At 38.1% G+C, this 21162-nt stretch overlaps 1 protein-coding gene across 1 annotated transcript in view; it reads left to right on the top strand.

Annotated features, from left to right (window-relative positions):
• The first annotated feature begins 1232 nt into the window (after positions 1–1232).
• birc2 (baculoviral IAP repeat containing 2) overlaps positions 1233–21162 on the top strand; it is a 23553-nt gene continuing 3623 nt past the window's right edge. Inside the window, exons 1-5 of the mRNA XM_061962873.2 lie at positions 1233–2207; positions 2270–2550; positions 12120–12425; positions 12492–12744; positions 12913–13012. Coding sequence (XP_061818857.1) covers positions 2114–2207; positions 2270–2550; positions 12120–12425; positions 12492–12744; positions 12913–13012 — 1034 coding nt within the window. The 5' untranslated portion in view covers positions 1233–2113. The remainder of the gene's footprint in view (positions 2208–2269; positions 2551–12119; positions 12426–12491; positions 12745–12912; positions 13013–21162) is intronic.

The raw sequence follows: 21162 nt of genomic DNA, 5'->3' as shown, positions 1-21162 counted from the left end.
ATAAAAGAGCAGTCCCACATCTCACCCTGAAAAGGCAGCTGGGATAGGCTCCAGCTCAGCTAATGAGGACAAGTGGTACAGAAAATGGATGGATGTGGCAGATTTACAAGCATATTTCTTAATGATCCAGGCTGAATTGATTTAGAATGTAGCACAATAAAGGAGAACTGCACTTTTTTGGGGGGGATTTTGCTTATTGTTCACAATCATTATGAGAGACAAGAACACAAATGTCTTTTTTGGGGGGGGAATTAGAAAAACGCTTGGAAGATGCGGCTAACGGAGCCTTCAAAACCTCTAAAACAACTTCCAAACCCTCTGTCACGTTCAAACACAGGACATCTATTAAACAAGACAAAAGGCAAAGAATCAAACAGAGACAGAATTCAATTTGGACTCAATTGAGGAGAGACATGCGTCAACCTGTAACCTCTTACAGTGTCTTAGCACGCTCTGACGAAGAAGGTTTTCGTCTCCTCTTTATTACAATATTCAATGGTCACGCACCAACACATGTCACAGCAGGAATGGTAAGTGTGTAAAAGAGTCATTGTTTTCGGTCGCTTTGAAGTCCAAGAAGCGGAAATTCTCGGGCTTGGGCTCTTCCTGGATCCAGCCGGGGCAGGTGTTGGAGGACAATGGATAACCCCTCCCGTCTCCTGACCACAGGGACTTCAAGAGGGCAGCGGGTCGTAAATAGCCTTGACCAAATAGTTGGAAGAGAGTTTGTGAATTACTTCAAAGAGAGTTCGTTTAACACTTCAAAGAGAGTTCCTCCGGGAGTTGAGCAGATCCTGCCATCTGTCCGTGTTGAAATCACAGTGGCATTTCACGAGCGTTCTTCCTCTTGTTAGGCCTCGAAATACAGCATTCATAATACAACTTTTCTTTTGTGATAACTTACAAACAATTATTCCAACACCCTCCAATGTTTTATATACACACTGCAAGTATATATATAATGTAGTAACAGACACCTTCATAACAATATTTAATGTTTTATATATATATATAATGTAGTAACAGGCACCTTCATAACAATAAATGTACAATTTGTACAAAATACACACTGCAAGTATATATATATGTAGTAACAGACCCCTCATAACAATATGTAATATGTACAATATGTACCCTAATTTGGTCATTTTAGTCATTGCCGGAACTAATTCCTTGATTTCTGTTCTGTTTTCATAGCAGCACACTTCTGACTTCTGACAACAAAATTGTGTTCCAACTTCCCAAAACAAACGCCTGTTTTCTCTAACCACGGCAGACTTTGTAACAGACAACAAAGACGACTATTTTTGGACAAATGGGGATTCACAACCTTATCTTTTTTGAAGCTGAAGATACTGAAAATGAGCTAGCGCTTCTAGAAGTGAGCAAGAAAGAAGAGTGAGACGTCGGAGCGGACAAAAGCCCGAGAGAGTTGAGGTGAACGTGACTCGAACCTGCAAAATGTGGAATTTAAAGCCATGCAATTTCGACATAAATGGAGTGCTTACCCAAATAAACTGAAAAAAAAAACCTCTCTGTCCAGCTGGACCAAACGGATAACTGTCCATCGAGTGAGTCACACTTTATTATTGATCATGATACACGCAGCAACAACTACAGTACATAGCTAGCCGCGCTCGCTTATCTCTTTCCGTAGTTAGCTTTTACGGCTAATACCGTAGCCTGTCGATGTGTTACTATGCTAGAAAAAGAGTGTTTTCTCTTTTAATAACAATGTTGCTACAGTTTGGTTATTATACAGGCTACAGAACGTAAATGACGCTATTTGAATGCATTTTTAAAGTGATTTAGAGGTAGAATTATTTGCTCCTATTAGCTGCATTGCTAGTCACCAAGAACAAGACCATTTTTGCATGTTAGAATGCAAAAAAAAAAAAGAACTTTTGTCTTCTTGTCTCATGATTGTGAACAATAGGCAAAATTCCAAAAAAGGTGCAGTTCCAATTTTAAATGCTATTTCTATAACCCGTTTTGATTCTTTTTAGTTTCACTTTGACTGTTTTCTAATCTGCTTTGTGGGTGAGAGCGTGAAACATCTCAAACATCTCCCCCCCCCCTCCCCCGGTGGGCATCTCCTCCCCCCCCTAAACAAATGGAGACTCTTGTTCAGCTGAAAAACAACCCGTTCCTGCTCGGTCTGTGTCGTAACGGCCCACCGCCGGACCTGCAGTACGACAACTCTTCGGGTATTTATCCACACTTTGTTTTTTCTTTTTCGCAACCTTCTGACGCGTTCTTCCGTCCGCAGAGCTTTTCCGCATCTCCACCTTCGCCCGTTTCCCGGCGAGCGCCGTCACGGAGCGCAGCCTGGCCCGAGCCGGGTGGTTCTACACGGGCGTGGGCGACCGCGTGCAGTGTTTCCGCTGCAACGTGACGGCCGAGGGCTGGCTGGCCGGCGACTGTCCCGTCGAGAAACACCGCCAGCTGTCGCCTTCCTGCTCCTTCGTCCAGAGCCTCCCGTCCACCGCCAACCTGCTGTCCTCCTCGCACTCCGCCTTCTCCCCGCTACGCGTCGCGCCCGCCGTCCCGGTAAGATGGAAAAACCTTATTTACCAATCAATTATTTTTTTGCAACTTGCTCACGGTTATTTTGTTTAAAACCAAACAAATGAAACAAGAACACCACAGGCTAGCGTGCATATTTTTTCACAATTACTAAAATGCTCGTCATTGATATCAATATTTTAGTTTCGGTACCAGTACCAAAATGTTTTTTGATATTTTTCAAAATAAAGGGGACCACAAAATTTTTATTGGCTTTATTTAACCAGAAAATCGTATGATACATTAAATATATGGTTTCTTGTTGCAATCAAAGAATGTTGTCATGAAATTAAATGGTGAACATACTAGACAACTTGTCTTTTAGCAGTAAGTAAACAAACAAAAGACTCCTAATTAGTCTGCTGACGTATGCAGTAACATATTGTCTCATTTATCTACCTATTAATTTGTCAAAATTAGTGTTGTCCCGATACCAATATTTTAGTACTGGTACCAAAATGTATTTTGATAGTTTTCAGTACTTTTCCATACTTTTCTAAATAAAGGGAAACAGAAAGAATGCCATTATTGGCTTTATTTTAACAAAAAATCTTATGGTACATTAAGCATATGTTTCTTATTGCAACTTTGTCCTTAAATAAAATAGTGAACATACTGGACAACTTGTCTTTTAGTAGTAAGTAAACAAACAAAGACTCCTAATTAGTCTGCTGACGTATGCAGTAACATATTGTGTCATTTATACACCTATTATTTTGTTAAAATTAGTGTTGTCCCGATACCAATATTTTAGTACTAGTACCAAAATGTATTTTGATAGTTTTCAGTACTTTTCCATACTTTTCTAAATAAAGGGGACCAGAAAGAATGGCATTATTGGCTTTATTTTAACAAAAAATCTTATGGTACATTAGACATATGTTTCTTATTGTAACTTTGTCATTAAATAAAATAGTGAACATACTAGACAACTTGTCTTTTGGTAGTAAGTAAACAAACGAAGACTCCTAATTTGTCTGCTGACGTATGCAGTAACATATTGTGTCATTTATCATTCTATTATTTTGTCAATATTAGGGTTGTCTGGATACCAATATTTTAGTACCGGTACCAAAATGTATTTCGATACTTTTCGGTACTTTTCTAAATAAAGGGGACCACAAAAAATTGAATTATTGGCTTTATTTTAACAAAAAACCTTGCGGTACATTAAACATATGTTTCTTATTGCAATCGAAGAACAATTTAGTCATTAAATAAAATAGTAAACATACTACCGTATTTTCCGCACCATAAGGCGCCCTGGGTTATAAGCCGCGCCTTCAATGAACGGCATATTTCAAAACTTTGTCCACCTATAAGCCGCCCCGTGTTGTAAGCCGCATCTAACTGCGCTAAAGGAATGTCAAAAAAACGGTCAAATAGGTCAGTCAAACTTTAATAATATATTAAAAACCAGCGTGATGTGGGCGCGCATGGAATCGTATATCAACATGGACGAAGCTGCGTGAAAAAAGCCACCCGGCCTCTTCGCGTAAACTTAAACTTACCTTAACCACTCGCTCATCTTTTCTTCATCCATCCCTTCGAGTTAGCTTTTATGATGACGCCGGCTGGAAAGGTCTCTTTTGGCAAGGTCTTCCTTTTGAATATCACCATGGGTGGAAGTTTCTGGCCATTAGCATGGCAAGCTAGAACCACAGTGAAGGATGACTTCTCATTCCCTGTGGTGCGAATATTCACCGTACGTGCTCCCGTTGTATCCACAGTGCGGTTCACAGGAATATCAGTTGCTGTGAAATAGTAATCCGTGTGCGGATGGAGAGATTGCGTCTTTTCATGAACCGGATCCCTGTCGCTTAGTAGGAGCCATTTTGTGGTCTTTACAGATGTAAACACACAAAGGAAATGAAACGTGCGGTAATATCCGCGCGCTTTTTCTTCTTCTACGCGGGCGGGTGGTTGCTTACAGTAGAAGAAGCGCTTCCTGTTCTATGGGGGCGGGTGCTTACCTTGGCGGTTGCTTGCGTAGAAGAAGAAGCGCTTCCTGTTCTACCGGGAAAAAAGATGGCGGCTGTTTACCGTAGTTACGAGACCGAAACTTTATGAAAATGAATCTTAATATTAATCCATATATAAAGCGCACCGGGTTATAAGGCGCACTGTCAGCTTTTGAGAAAATTTGACGTTTTTAGGTGCGCCTTATAGTGCGGAAAATACGGTAGATAACTTGTCTTTTAGTAGTATGTAAACAAACAAAAGACTCCTAATTAGTCTGCTGACGTATGCAGTAACATATTGTCTCATTTATCTACCTATTATTTTGTCAATATTAGGGTTGTCTCGTTACCAATATTTTAGTACTGGTACCAAAATGTTTTTCGGTACTTTTCTAAATAAAGGGGACCAGAAAGAATGGCATTATTGGCTTTATTTGAACAAAAAATCTTATGGTACATTAAACATATGTTTCTTATTGCAATTTTGTCCTTAATTAAAATAGTAAACATACTAGAAAACTTGTCTTTTAGTAGTATGTAAACAAACAAAAGACTCCTAATTACTCTGCTGACGTATGCAGTAACATATTGTCTCATTTATCTACCTATTATTTTGTTAAAATTAGTGTTGTCCCGATACCAATATTTTAGTACTGGTACCAAAATGTATTTCGATAGTTTTGGGTACTTTTTGATACTTTTCTAAATAAAGAGGACCACAAAGAATGGCATTATTGGCGTTATTTTAACAAAAAATCTTATCGTACATTAGACAAATGTATTGCAATTTTGTCCTTAACTTGTCTTTTAGTAGTATGTAAACAAACAAAAGACTCCTAATTAGTCTGCTGACGTATGCAGTAGCATATTGTGTCATTTATCTACCTATTATTTTGTCAATATTAGGGTTGTCTGGATACCAAAATTTTAGTACTGGTACCAAAATGTATTTTGATACTTTTCGGTACCGTATTTTTCGGACTATAAGTCGCTCCGGAGTATAAGTCACTCCGGAGTATAAGTCGCACCGGCCGAAAATGCAAAATAAAGAAGGAAAAAAACATAAGTCGCACTGGAGTATAAGTCGCATTTTTTGGGGAAAAAATACCAAGAATAGACATTTGAAAGGCAATTTAAAATAAATAAAGAATAGTGAACAACAGGCTGAATAAGTGTACGTTATATGAGGCATAAATAACCAACTGGTATGTTAACGTAACATATTATGGTAAGAGTCATTCAAATAACTATAACATATAGAACATGCTATACGTTTACCAAACAATCTGTCACTCCTAATCGCTAAATCCCATGAAATCTTATACGTCTAGTCTCTTACGTGAATGAGATAAAAAATATTATTTGATATTTTACGCTAATGTGTTAATAATGTCACACATAAGTCGCTCCTGAGTATAAGTCGCACCCCCGGCCAAACTATGGAAAAAACTGCGACTTATAGTCTGAAAAGTACGATACTCTATTACTAAAGTATTCGATAGCTGCAGCTCTGATATATATATACCGTATTTTCCGCACTATTAGTCGCACCTAAAAACCACACATTTTCTCAAAAGCTGACAGTGCGGCTTATAACCCGGTGCGCTTTATATATGGATTAATATTAATATTCATTTTCATAAAGTTTAGGTCTCGCAACTACGGTAAACAGCCGCCATCTTTTTTCCCCGTAGAAGAGGAAGCGCTTCTTCTTCTACGGTAAGCAACCGCCAAGGTAAGCACCCGCCCCCATAGAACAGGAAGCGCTTCTTCTTCTACTGTAAGCAACCACCAAGGTAAGCACCCGCCCCCGTAGAAGAAGAAGCGCGCGGATATTACGTTTCATTTCATTTGTGTGTTTACATCTGTAAAGACCACAAAATGGCTCCTATTAAGAGGCACGCGTACAACGCAGAATTCAAACTCAAGGCAATAAGTCACGCAGTAGAACACGGAAATAGAGCAGCAGCAAGAGAATTGAACATCAATGGTGCGTAGGTAGAGGAAGCAACAAGATGACCTGCGCCACTAAGACAGGGAGACAGCGCCGGACGACATACGCCAACATCTGCCAGTGGATTGTAAATGCCTGGCCGGATATATCGGTCTCAACTGTGGTCCGAGCTTTCCGGAAGGCAGGATTCATGGAACTGCTGGACAACAACAGCGACATTGACTCTGATGACTTCGACGAGACGGAGCCGGCCATTTTGGATGCCGTATTCGCCCAACTTTTTAATTCAGACACTGAAGAAGAATTCAAGGGATTTATGGATGAGGAATAATTTCAGAAAGTGAGCTTTAAATGTTTATTTTGTGTGTTGTGTGACATTAACGTTCGAGCAACGTTGAGTTATTGATGTTGCTATTGCTCTGCACTAATTTGAGTGTTACTATTTTTGTGATTGCACATTTGCACATTACATTTTGGGGGTGAACAGAGTTGTTAGAACGCTGGTTTGTAATATATTATTAAAGTTTGACTGACCTATCTGACTGTTTTTTTGACATTCCCTTTAGCGCAGCGTAGGCGCGGCTTATAACCCGGGGCGGCTTATAGGTGAACAAAGTTTTGAAATATGCCGTTCATTGAAGGTGCGGCTAATAACCCAGGGCGGCTTATAGTGCGGAAAATACGGTATATATATATACATATATAGTTGCGTTAGGACCAGTTCTTCCTCGGTCAACTTAAAAGGGGCGGGGTAAGTGTGGGTAAAGGGACGTCCAGCGGAACAAGCAACACAGTCACCCAGGTCCTGGCTCTTGGCCAGGCTAGTCATCCACCTGAGCCACAGGTTGCCTGCACCCGCTCCTATGGTCAAAGTTACCAGGTCTTCGGTGGTGATGACATTACCGTATTTTCCGCACCATAAGGCGCCCTGGGTTAAAAGCCGCGCCTTCAATGAACGGCATATTTCAAAACTTTGTCCACCTATAAGCCGCCCCGTGTTGTAAGCCGCATCTAACTGCGCTAAAGGAATGTCAAAAAAACCAGTCAGATAGGTCAGTCAAACTTTAATAATATATTAAAAACCAGCGTTCTAACAACTCTGTTCACTCCCAAAATGTACGCAAATGTGCAATCACAAACATAGTAAAATTCAAAATAGTGCAGAGCAATAGCAACATAATGTTGCTCGAACGTTAATGTCACAACACACAAAATAAACATAACGCTCACTTTCTGAAGTTATTCTTCATTCATAAATCCCTCGAATTCTTCTCCTTCGTTGTCCGAATTGAAAAGTTGGGCGAATGTGGGATCCAAAATGTCGTCTGGCGCTGTCTCCCTGCCTCCCTGTCTTGGTGAACGTCACGAGTGTTCGCCTTCTGTCATCCACTGTTCCCACGCAGTTAGCAGTCTAGCTTCGAATGCCCTGTTGACACCAATATCTAGCGGCTGGAGGTCTTTTGTCAATCCACCCGGAATGACGGCGAGTATTGAATTAAGCGCGTAAGCGTGTCTCTTAATGTGATGTTATGAGCTAGCAAATATAACAACTACACTACCCAGCATGCAACGATAGTTACGAGCATGCGCGGTAGCCCTGAGAAGCGTTGTTGTATGCTGGCAGTTAGAATGTGGTTATGAGCACGCTGTGAGTAAACGTTGAGAACTCAGTTAACACGCCTCGTCTGCATTATTTATAATTAGACAGACAACACACTTAATAGGAGCCATTTTGGGGTCTTTACATAAACACACAAATGGAAATGAAACGTCACATATCCCAGCATGCACCGCGCGCTTCTTCTACGGGGAAAAAAGATGGCGGCTGTTTACCGAAGTTGCGAGACCTAAACTTTATGAAAATGAATCTTAATATTTATCCATATATAAAGCGCACCGGGTTATAAGGCGCACTGTCAGCTTTTGAGAAAATTTGTGGTTTTTAGGTGCGCCTTATAGTGCGGAAAATACGGTAGTATACACAGATGTGAGAGCCTTTGAAACATCACCGAGGTGGAGTGGCACTTTAGGTGCTACAGAGGGTGTAGAGGTAGTTAACACCCTCTCAAGGACATTGATTTTAATAATCCCTTTAGGGTCTGTCCCAGTCTGGTCAACCCCCAAAACAACATAAAAGGGACTACCGTATTTTCCGCACTATAAGGCGCACCGGATTATTAGCCGCACCTTCTATGAATTACATATTTCATAATTTTGTCCACCAATAAGCCGCCCCGGACTATAAGCCGCGCCTACGCTGCGCTAAAGTGAATGTCAAAAAAAACGCTGCGCTAAAGTGAATGTCAAAAAAACAGTCAGATAGTTCAGTCAAACTTTAATAATATATTGAAAACCAGCGTTCTAACAACTCTGTCCCAAAATGTACGCAAATGTGCAATCACAAACATAGTAAAATTCAAAATGGTGTAGAGCAATAAATAGCAACATAATGTTGCTCGAACGTTAATGTCACAACACACAAGATAAACATAGCGCTCACCTTCTGAAGTTATTCTTCATTCGTAAATCCTTCGAATTCTTCGTCTTCGGTGTCCGAATTGAAAAGTTGCGCAAGCGTGGGATCCAAAAATGGCCGGCTCCGCCTCGTCGAAGTCATCGGATTCAGTGTCGCTGTTGTTGTGCAGCAGTTCTGTGAATCCTGCCTTCCGGAAAGCTCGGACCACAGTTGTGACCGAAACTATCTGCCCAGGCATTTACGATCCACTGGCAGATGTTGGCGTATGTCGACCGGCGCTATCTGCCCGTCTTAGTGAAGGTGTGTTCGCCTTCGGAGCTGTGTGAAAAAAGCCACCCGGCCTCTTCGCGTAAACTTCCCTTAACCACTCGCTCATCTTTTCTTCATCCATCCATCCCTTCGAGTTAGCTTTTATGATGACGCCGGCTGGAAAGGTCTCTTTTGGATGGGTGGAAGTTAGCATGGCAAGCTAGAACCACAGTGAAGGATGACTCCTCATTCCCTGTGGTGCGAATATTCACCGTACGTGCTCCCGTTCCACAGTGCAGTTCACAGGAATATCAGTTGCTGTGAAATACGGTAGTAATCCGTGTGCGGATGGAGAGATTGCGTCTTTTTATGATCCGGATCCTTGTCGCGTAGTAGGAGCCATTTTGTGGTCTTTACAGATGTAAACAGGAAATGAAACGTACGGTGATATCCGCGCGTTTTTTCTTCTTCTTCCGGGGGCGGGTGAAGCGCTTCCTGTTCTATGGGGGCGGGTGCTTTCCTTGGCGGTTGCTTGCGTAGAAGAAGAAGCGCTTCCTGTTCTACCGGGAAAAAAGATGGCGGCTGTTTACCGAAGTTGCGAGATCGAAACTTTATGAAAATTAATCGTAATAAAGCGCACCGGGTTATAAGGCGCACTGTTAGCTTTTGAGAAAATTTGTGGTTTTTAGGTGCGCCTTATAGTGCGGAAAATACGGTAGGTATGAAATCCACGTTGGCAATTGTAAGGGTGAGGGGGTTCTGGGAACGATCAAAATTATTCTGTTCTAAAGCTCTGGGGGAGGGCCGCTACCGCTGGCGGCACGACCAAGTGCTGAAGACCGTTGCTGAAGCCATAGCTAAAGCCGTGGCCAAAAACAACAACAGCAAGCAACAACTTGGCAAGAGGAGAATTGCCTTTGTCAGGGCTGGAGAGCAGCCACAGTCACAGCCCAAACCAGCAGTCGGGCTCCTCACCTCAGCATTGGACTGGGATCTTCGAGTGGACTTGGGCAAGCAGCTCAAGATTCCAGACTATGTCACAACAACTTTGTTGAGGCCAGACATCTTGCTTACATCAGTATCTTCACGGCAGGTGCTACTGATAGAGCTGACAGTTCCTTGGGAGGATCGCATAGAGGATCGCATAGAGGAGGCAAACGAGCGGAAGCGGTCAATGTACCAGGAGCTAGTCGAGCAATGTTGCAGAGGAGGCTGGAAGGCACGCTGTGAGCCCATTGAAGTGGGGTGTGGAGGCTTTGCTGGCCGCTCACTGTGCAAGGTGTTCACACTACTTGGCATCACAGGTGATGCAAAAAGGAAGGCCATCAAGACCACAATGGAGGCAGCAGAGAGAGCCTCTAGATGGCTTTGGATCAGGAGGAGCGAACTGTAAGCCAATGCTACTGGGACACAAGCCGGGGTCTGATCAACCCTGGCTGGGTCACCTGAGGGAGGGGGTATGATGTTGAAAGACCCGAAACCCCCGGTGATCTCAGGCACATCACTGAGGATGTGTCCCAGTGCATCTGAGGATGTATCTTACAATCATATGTATATATCTCCTCCTTCAATATATATATATATATATATTTGTATATAAAACATGGAGGCTACTTTATCCCTTCAAGCCTGTTTTGCAGGTTTCCTTGCTCTTCAAGGGGAGCAGGGAAACCTGCAAAACAGGCTTGTATATTGTAACGATATTCTGGTATTGAGCACTGTCTAACGGATGAACCACAGTAACCCCGGCTATATATATACAAATATATATATATATATATATATATATATATATATATATATATATATACACACACCGCATTTTTCGGAGTATAAGTCGCACCGGAGTATAAGTCGCACCTGCTGAAAATGCATAATAAAGAAAAAAAAAACATGTAAGTCGCATTGGAAAAAACTGCGACTTATAGTCAGAAAAATACGGTATATATTAGAGATGCGCGGTTTGCGGACACAACCGCGGAGTCCGCGGATTATCCGCGGGTCGGGAGGTTGAAATAAAAAAAAAAAAAGATTTTATCCGCGGATCGGGTCGGGCGGTTGAAATAAAAAAAAATTAGATTTTAAATAGATTCAGGCGGGTGGCAGTTAAACCAATTGGTAAATATATATACATAGTTAAATGTTGTTACCCACATACGAAAAACGAGCAGGCACCTGCAGCATATGCCACAACAGAAGAAGAAGAAAAAAAAAGAGATGGCAACGCCGGCAGCAAACGTGGTACGCGACAAACTAAAAAAGGGAATACTAAAGACCAGGGGGAAAAAAGGCCAGAAAAGTTCAGCGTGGACTCGTTTTTATGAGGTTGTAAATCAGGATGATAGTAATGCTGGCTACGTGATTTGCAAGAGCTGCGACGCTGATTATGTCTACGACAGTCACAAAACCGGGACATCTAACATGGTGCATCACATTTGTGCAAAACTCCGAACCTCCACAAACACCCTGAGCATGAGCAGTTTCGTCCGCCGTGATTCCAGAAGAGTGCCACAGGATGTTAAAACAAGATAGAACGCAGCTGCCTGCAGCAGTTTGAGTGGCGCGAGCGCGCTTGGAGGCCGGTGCGCTCAGCGCGGCTCCCAGATGATTGCGCACTAGTGTGCGTCTGGGCCGTGACAGCGTGGCACGCATTCAATGTCTCTGCTGCATTGGATCAGTCTCCTTTCTTTAACAGGCAAAAGCTTGCATCGTCTATATTAGATATATAACAACGGGCGGGTGTGGGCGGGTGCGGTTTTGATTAAATGTTAGTTCGGGTGGATGCGGATGGTTGACGACTTTTGTGATGCGGTTGCGGATGAAATAATTGCCTATCCGCGCATCTCTACTATATATATTTGTACTTACTGTTTATTTTTGAAATCATATATCATGTTGTTTTCTCCCCCCCCAGATTCCTGGTCCAGGCTCGGCTGCTCCCAACCCCGGAGTGGCAGGTCAAGGGGAGGAGCCAGCGGCCTATCTGAACATGAGCTTCTCAGCCCCGCCCCCGTCCAGTCCGCTGAGCTCGCGTGGCGTGGAGGACATGTCCCACCAAAGGCCCACCTGCCACAACCCCGCCATGCGGCGCGAGCAGGACCGCCTGGACTCCTTCCGCGGGTGGTCGCTGACCATCATCACCCCCGCCGAACTCGCCAAGGCCGGCTTCTGCTACCTGGGCCCGGGCGACCGCGTGGGCTGCTTCAGCTGCGGCGGACAGGTGCGTCTTCACAGCCGTGCCGGCGCCGTGTGAGGTCATGTCCAATGTTGTGTCTGGTCCTGGCAGCTGAGTAACTGGGAGCCGGGTGACCGCGCGGCGTGCGAGCACCAGAGGCACTACCCCAACTGCCGCTTCGTGCGAGGCGACCGCGCCGACAACGTGTCTCTGGCGGGGGCCCCTGCCTCCCAACTGGCCCTCAACAACGTGTCCAACCCCGCCATGCAGCAGAACGAGGAGAGGCTGCTCACCTTCGTCAACTGGCCCGCTCGCATCCCCGTCAGACCGGAACAGCTGGCCAAGGCCGGCTTCTACTACGTGGGTGAGTGACGACCCGCAGTCCATCAAAGATTGTTGCATGAGAGACGACGTCTTCTCCTCTCCTCTCCTCTCCTGTGGCTCAGGTCGCATGTCATCTCATGTCATCTCATGTCATCTCATGTCATCTCATGTCATCTCATGTCTTCTCTTCTCCTCTCCTGTGGCTCAGGTCGCAATGATGACGTCAAGTGCTTCTGCTGCGATGGAGGACTGCGATGCTGGGAGTCTGGAGATGATCCCTGGGTGGAACACGCCAAATGGTTCCCCAGGTAATCACACAACATACATGCTCACATACACCTTTATATACATGCTCACATACACCTTTACATACATGCTCACATACACCTTTACATACATGCTCACATACACCTTTATATACATCTTTACATACATGCTCACATACACCTTTATATACATCTTTACATACATGCTTACATACACCTTTATATACATCTTTACATACATGCTCACATACACCTTTATATACATCTTTACATACATGCTTACATACACCTTTATATACATCTTTACATACATGCTTACATACACCTTTATATACATATTTACATACATGCTTACATACACCTTTATATACATCTTTACATACATGCTTACATACACCTTTATAGACATCTTTACATACATGCTTACATACACCTTTATATACATCTTTACATACATGCTTACATACATCTTTATAGACATCTTTACATACATGCTCACATACACCTTTATATACATCTTTACATACATGCTTACATACACCTTTATATACATCTTTACATACATGCTTACATACACCTTTATATACATTTTTACATACATGCTTACATACACCTTTATGTACATCTTTACATACATGCTCACATACACCTTTATATACATCTTTACATACATGCTCACATACACCTTTATATACATCTTTACATACATGCTCACATACACCTTTATATACATCTTTACATACATGCTTACATACACCTTTATATACATCTTTACATACATGCTCACATACACCTTTATATACATCTTTACATACATGCTTACATACACCTTTATATACATCTTTACATACATGCTTACATAGACCTTTATATACATCTTTACATACATGCTCACATACATCTTTATATACATCTTTACATACATGCTTACATACACCTTTATATACATCTTTACATACATGCTTACGTACACCTTTATATACATCTTTACATACATGCTTACATACACCTTTATATACATCTTTACATACATGCTTAGTTACACCTTTATATACATCTTTACATACATGCTTACATACACCTTTATATACATCTTTACATACATGCTTACATACACCTTTATATACATCTTTACATACATGCTTACATACACCTTTATATACATCTTTACATACATGCTTACATACACCTTTATATACATCTTTACATACATGCTCACATACACCTTTATATACATCTTCACATACATGCTCACATACACTTTTATATACATCTTTACATACATGCTTACATACACCTTTATATACGTACATCTTTACATACATGCTTGCATACACCTTTATATACGTACATCTTTACATACATGCTTATATACACCTTTATATACATCTTTACATACATCTTTATATACATGCTTACATACACCTTTATATACATCTTTACATACATGCTTACAAACATCTTTATATACATGCTTACATACACCTTTATATACATCTTTACATACATGCTTACATAGACCTTTATATACATCTTTACATACATGCTCACATACACCTTTATATACATCTTTACATACATGCTTACATACACCTTTATATACATCTTTACATACATGCTTACATACACCTTTATATACATCTTTACATACATGCTTACATAGACCTTTATATACATCTTTACATACATGCTCACATACATCTTTATATACATCTTTACATACATGCTTACATACACCTTTATATACATCTTTACATACATGCTTACGTACACCTTTATATACATCTTTACATACATGCTTACATACACCTTTATATACATCTTTACATACATGCTTAGTTACACCTTTATATACATCTTTACATACATGCTTACATACACCTTTATATACATCTTTACATACATGCTTACATACACCTTTATATACATCTTTACATACATGCTTACATACACCTTTATATACATCTTTACATACATGCTCACATACACCTTTATATACATCTTTACATACATGCTCACATACACCTTTATATACATCTTTACATACATGCTCACATACACCTTTATATACATCTTTACATACATGCTTACATACACCTTTATATACATCTTTACATACATGCTCACATACACCTTTATATACATCTTTACATACATGCTTACATACACCTTTATATACATCTTTACATACATGCTTACATACACCTTTATATACATATTTACATACATGCTTACATACACCTTTATATACATCTTTACATACATGCTTACATACACCTTTATAGACATCTTTACATACATGCTTACATACACCTTTATATACATCTTTACATACATGCTTACATACATCTTTATAGACATCTTTACATACATGCTCACATACACCTTTATATACATCTTTACATACATGCTTACATACACCTTTATATACATCTTTACATACATGCTTACATACACCTTTATATACATTTTTACATACATGCTTACATACACCTTTATGTACATCTTTACATACATGCTCACATACACCTTTATATACATCTTTACATACATGCTCACATACACCTTTATATACATCTTTACATACATGCTCACATACACCTTTATATACATCTTTACATACATGCTTACATACACCTTTATATACATCTTTACATACATGCTCACATACACCTTTATATACATCTTTACATACATGCTTACATACACCTTTATATACATCTTTACATACATGCTTACATACACCTTTATATACATCTTTACATACATGCTCACATACATCTTTATATACATCTTTACATACATGCTTACATACACCTTTATATACATCTTTACATACATGCTTACGTACACCTTTATATACATCTTTACATACATGCTTACATACACCTTTATATACATCTTTACATACATGCTTAGTTACACCTTTATATACATCTTTACATACATGCTTACATACACCTTTATATACATCTTTACATACATGCTTACATACACCTTTATATACATCTTTACATACATGCTTACATACACCTTTATATACATCTTTACATACATGCTTACATACACCTTTATATACATCTTTACATACATGCTCACATACACCTTTATATACATCTTCACATACATGCTCACATACACTTTTATATACATCTTTACATACATGCTTACATACACCTTTATATACGTACATCTTTACATACATGCTTGCATACACCTTTATATACGTACATCTTTACATACATGCTTATATACACCTTTATATACATCTTTACATACATGCTTACATACATCTTTATATACATGCTTACATACACCTTTATATACATCTTTACATACATGCTTACAAACATCTTTATATACATGCTTACATACACCTTTATATACATCTTTACATACATGCTTACATAGACCTTTATATACATCTTTACATACATGCTCACATACACCTTTATATACATCTTTACATACATGCTTACATACACCTTTATATACATCTTTACATACATGCTTACATACACCTTTATATACATCTTTACATACATGCTTACATAGACCTTTATATACATCTTTACATACATGCTCACATACATCTTTATATACATCTTTACATACATGCTTACATACACCTTTATATACATCTTTACATACATGCTTACGTACACCTTTATATACATCTTTACATACATGCTTACATACACCTTTATATACATCTTTACATACATGCTTAGTTACACCTTTATATACATCTTTACATACATGCTTACATACACCTTTATATACATCTTTACATACATGCTTACATACACCTTTATATACATCTTTACATACATGCTTACATACACCTTTATATACATCTTTACATACATGCTTACATACACCTTTATATACATCTTTACATACATGCTCACATACACCTTTATATACATCTTCACATACATGCTCACATACACTTTTATATACATCTTTACATACATGCTTACATACACCTTTATATACGTACATCTTTACATACATGCTTGCATACACCTTTATATACGTACATCTTTACATACATGCTTATATACACCTTTATATACATCTTTACATACATGCTTACATACATCTTTATATACATGCTTACATACACCTTTATATACATCTTTACATACATGCTTACAAACATCTTTATATACATGCTTACATACACCTTTATATACATCTTTACATACATGCTTACATAGACCTTTATATACATCTTTACATACATGCTCACATACACCTTTATATACATCTTTACATACATGCTTACATACACCTTTATATACATCTTTACATACATGCTTACATACACCTTTATATACATCTTTACATACATGCTTACATACATCTTTACATACATCTTTATATACATCTTTACATACATGCTCACATACACCTTTACATAAATGCTCACATACACCTTTATATACATCTTTACATACATGCTTACATACACCTTTATATACATCTTTACATACATGCTTACATACATACTCACATACACCTTTATATACATCTTTACATACATACATACATGCTCACATACACCTTTATATACATATTTACATACATGCTTACATACTCACATACACCTTTATATACATCTTTACATACATGCTCACATACACCTTTATATACATCTTTACATACATGCTTACATACACCTTTATATACATCTTTACATACATCTTTATATACATCTTTACATACATGCTTACATACACCTTTATATACATCTTTACATACATGCTTACATACACCTTTATATACATCTTTACATACATGCTTACATACACCTTTATATACATCTTTACATACATGCTCACATACACCTTTATATACATCTTTACATACATGCTCACATACATACTCACATACACCTTTATATACATCTTTACATACATGCTCACTTACACCTTTATATACATCTTTACATACATGCTTACATACACCTTTATATACATCTTTACATCCATGCTGACATACATGTTTATATACATGCTTACATACATCCACCATACATGCCCACATACACGTTTATATACATATTTACATACATGCTCGCATCCACTATACGTGCTCACATACATGTTTATATACATCTTTACATACATGCTTACATACACCTTTATATACATCTTTACATACATGCTCACTTACATACTCACATACACCTTTATATACATCTTTACATCACCTTTATATACATCTTTACATACACCTTTATATACATCTTTACATACGTACATGCTCACATACACCTTTATATACATCTTTACATACATGCTTACATACATTTTATATACATCTTTACATACACCTTTATATACATCTTTACATACGTACATGCTCACATACACCTTTATATACATCTTTACATACATCTTTATATACATCTTTACATACATGCTCACATACACCTTTACATAAATGCTCACATACACCTTTATATACATCTTTACATACATGCTTACATACACCTTTATATACATCTTTACATACATGCTTACATACATACTCACATACACCTTTATATACATCTTTACATACATACATACATACATGCTCACATACACCTTTATATACATCTTTATATACATATTTACATACATGCTTACATACTCACATACACCTTTATATACATCTTTACATACATGCTCACATACACCTTTATATACATCTTTACATACATGCTTACATACACCTTTATATACATCTTTACATACATCTTTATATACATCTTTACATACATGCTTACATACACCTTTATATACATCTTTACATACATGCTTACATACACCTTTATATACATCTTTACATACAGTACATGCTCACATACATCTTTACATACACGTTTACATACATTCAACATATATTATTACCCACATGCTTACATACAGGTGCATTTACATGTTTACATACATTCAACATATATTATTACCTACATGCTTACATACAGGTTTATATACATCTTTACATACATTCAACATATATTATTACCTACATGCTTACATACAGGTTCATTTACTTGTTTACATACATCCAACATACATCATTGCCTACATGCTCACATACAGGTTTATATACATCTTTACTTACATGCTTACATACATTCAACATATATTATTACCTACATGTTTATATACATCTCTACATACATCTAATGTATATATTTACCTGCATGCTCACATACAGGTTTATATACATCTTGACATGCTTTCTTGCATACATCAAGTGTACAGCTTTGCATGCATACTAACATACAGGTTGCATACATGCTTACATACATTCTAACATTAATGTTTCATATATGGTTACATACAATACATTCATACATGCTTACATATGTTAACATACATGTTGCATATATGCTGCATACATGCTAACATACATGTTTCACATGTAAGCATGTATGCAACATGTATGTAAGCATCTATGCAAAATTTATGGTAACATATGTAAGCATGTATGAATGTATTGTTAACATATATACATGCTCCATGCTTGATTACATAAATGCTGCAAATATCCTAACAAACATGTTGCATACATGCTTATATATGTTGCATACATGCTTACATACATGTTGCATACATACTTATACATGTTGCATACATACTTATACATGTTGCATACATGCTTACATACATGTTGCATACATACTTATACATGTTGCATACATACTTATACATGTTGCATACATGCTTACATACATGTTGCATACATACTTATACATGTTGCATACGTACTTATACATGTTGCATACATGCTTACATACATGTTGCATACATACTTATACATGTTGCATACATGCTTACATACATGTTGCATACATACTTATACATGTTGCATACATGCTTATATATGTTGCATACATGCTTACATACATGTTGCATACATGCTTACATACATGTTGCATACATACTTATACATGTTGCATACATGCTTACATACATGTTGCATACATACTTATACATGTTGCATACATGCTTACATACATGTTGCATACATACTTATACATGTTGCATACATGCTTACATACATGTTGCATACATACTTATACATGTTGCATACATGCTTATATATGTTGCATACATGCTTACATACATGTTGCATACATGCTTACATACATGTTACATACATACTTATACATGTTGCATACATGCTTACATACATGTTGCATACATACTTATACATGTTGCATACATGCTTACATACATGTTGCATACATACTTATACATGTTGCATACATGCTTACATACATGTTGCATACATACTTATACATGTTGCATACATTCTTACATACATGTTGCATACATACTTATACATGTTGCATACATACTTATACATGTTGCATACATGCTTACATACATGTTGCATACATACTTATACATGTTGCATACATGCTTATATATGTTAACATGCATTTTCATACATGCTACCATGCATGATTACATACATGTTGCATACATACTTATACATGTTGCATACATGCTTACATACATGTTGCATACATACTTATACATGTTGCATACATGCTTATATATGTTAACATGCATTTTCATACATGCTACCATGCATGATTATATACATGTTGCATACATACTTATACATGTTGCATACATGCTTACATACATGTTGCATACATACTTATACATGTTGCATACATGCTTACATACATGTTGCATACATACTTATACATGTTGCATACATGCTTACATACATGTTGCATACATACTTATACATGTTGCATACATGCTTACATACATGTTGCATACATACTTATACATGTTGCATACATTCTTACATACATGTTGCATACATGCTTATACATGTTGCATACATACTTATACATGTTGCATACATGCTTACATACATGTTGCATACATACTTATACATGTTGCATACATGCTTATATATGTTAACATGCATTTTCATACATGCTACCATGCATGATTACATACATGTTGCATACATGCTTACATACATGTTGCATACATACTTATACATGTTGCATACATGCTTACATACATGTTGCATACATACTTATACATGTTGCATACATTCTTACATACATGTTGCATACATACTTATACATGTTGCATACATGCTTATATATGTTAACATGCATTTTCATACATGCTACCATGCATGATTACATACATGTTGCA

This window comes from Nerophis lumbriciformis, linkage group LG09 (assembly GCF_033978685.3).
Source record: "Nerophis lumbriciformis linkage group LG09, RoL_Nlum_v2.1, whole genome shotgun sequence".
In the NCBI taxonomy this organism is placed as follows: domain Eukaryota; kingdom Metazoa; phylum Chordata; class Actinopteri; order Syngnathiformes; family Syngnathidae; genus Nerophis; species Nerophis lumbriciformis.
Note: the sequence above shows the minus strand (reverse complement) of the source record. Positions and strands in the feature narration are given on the sequence as shown.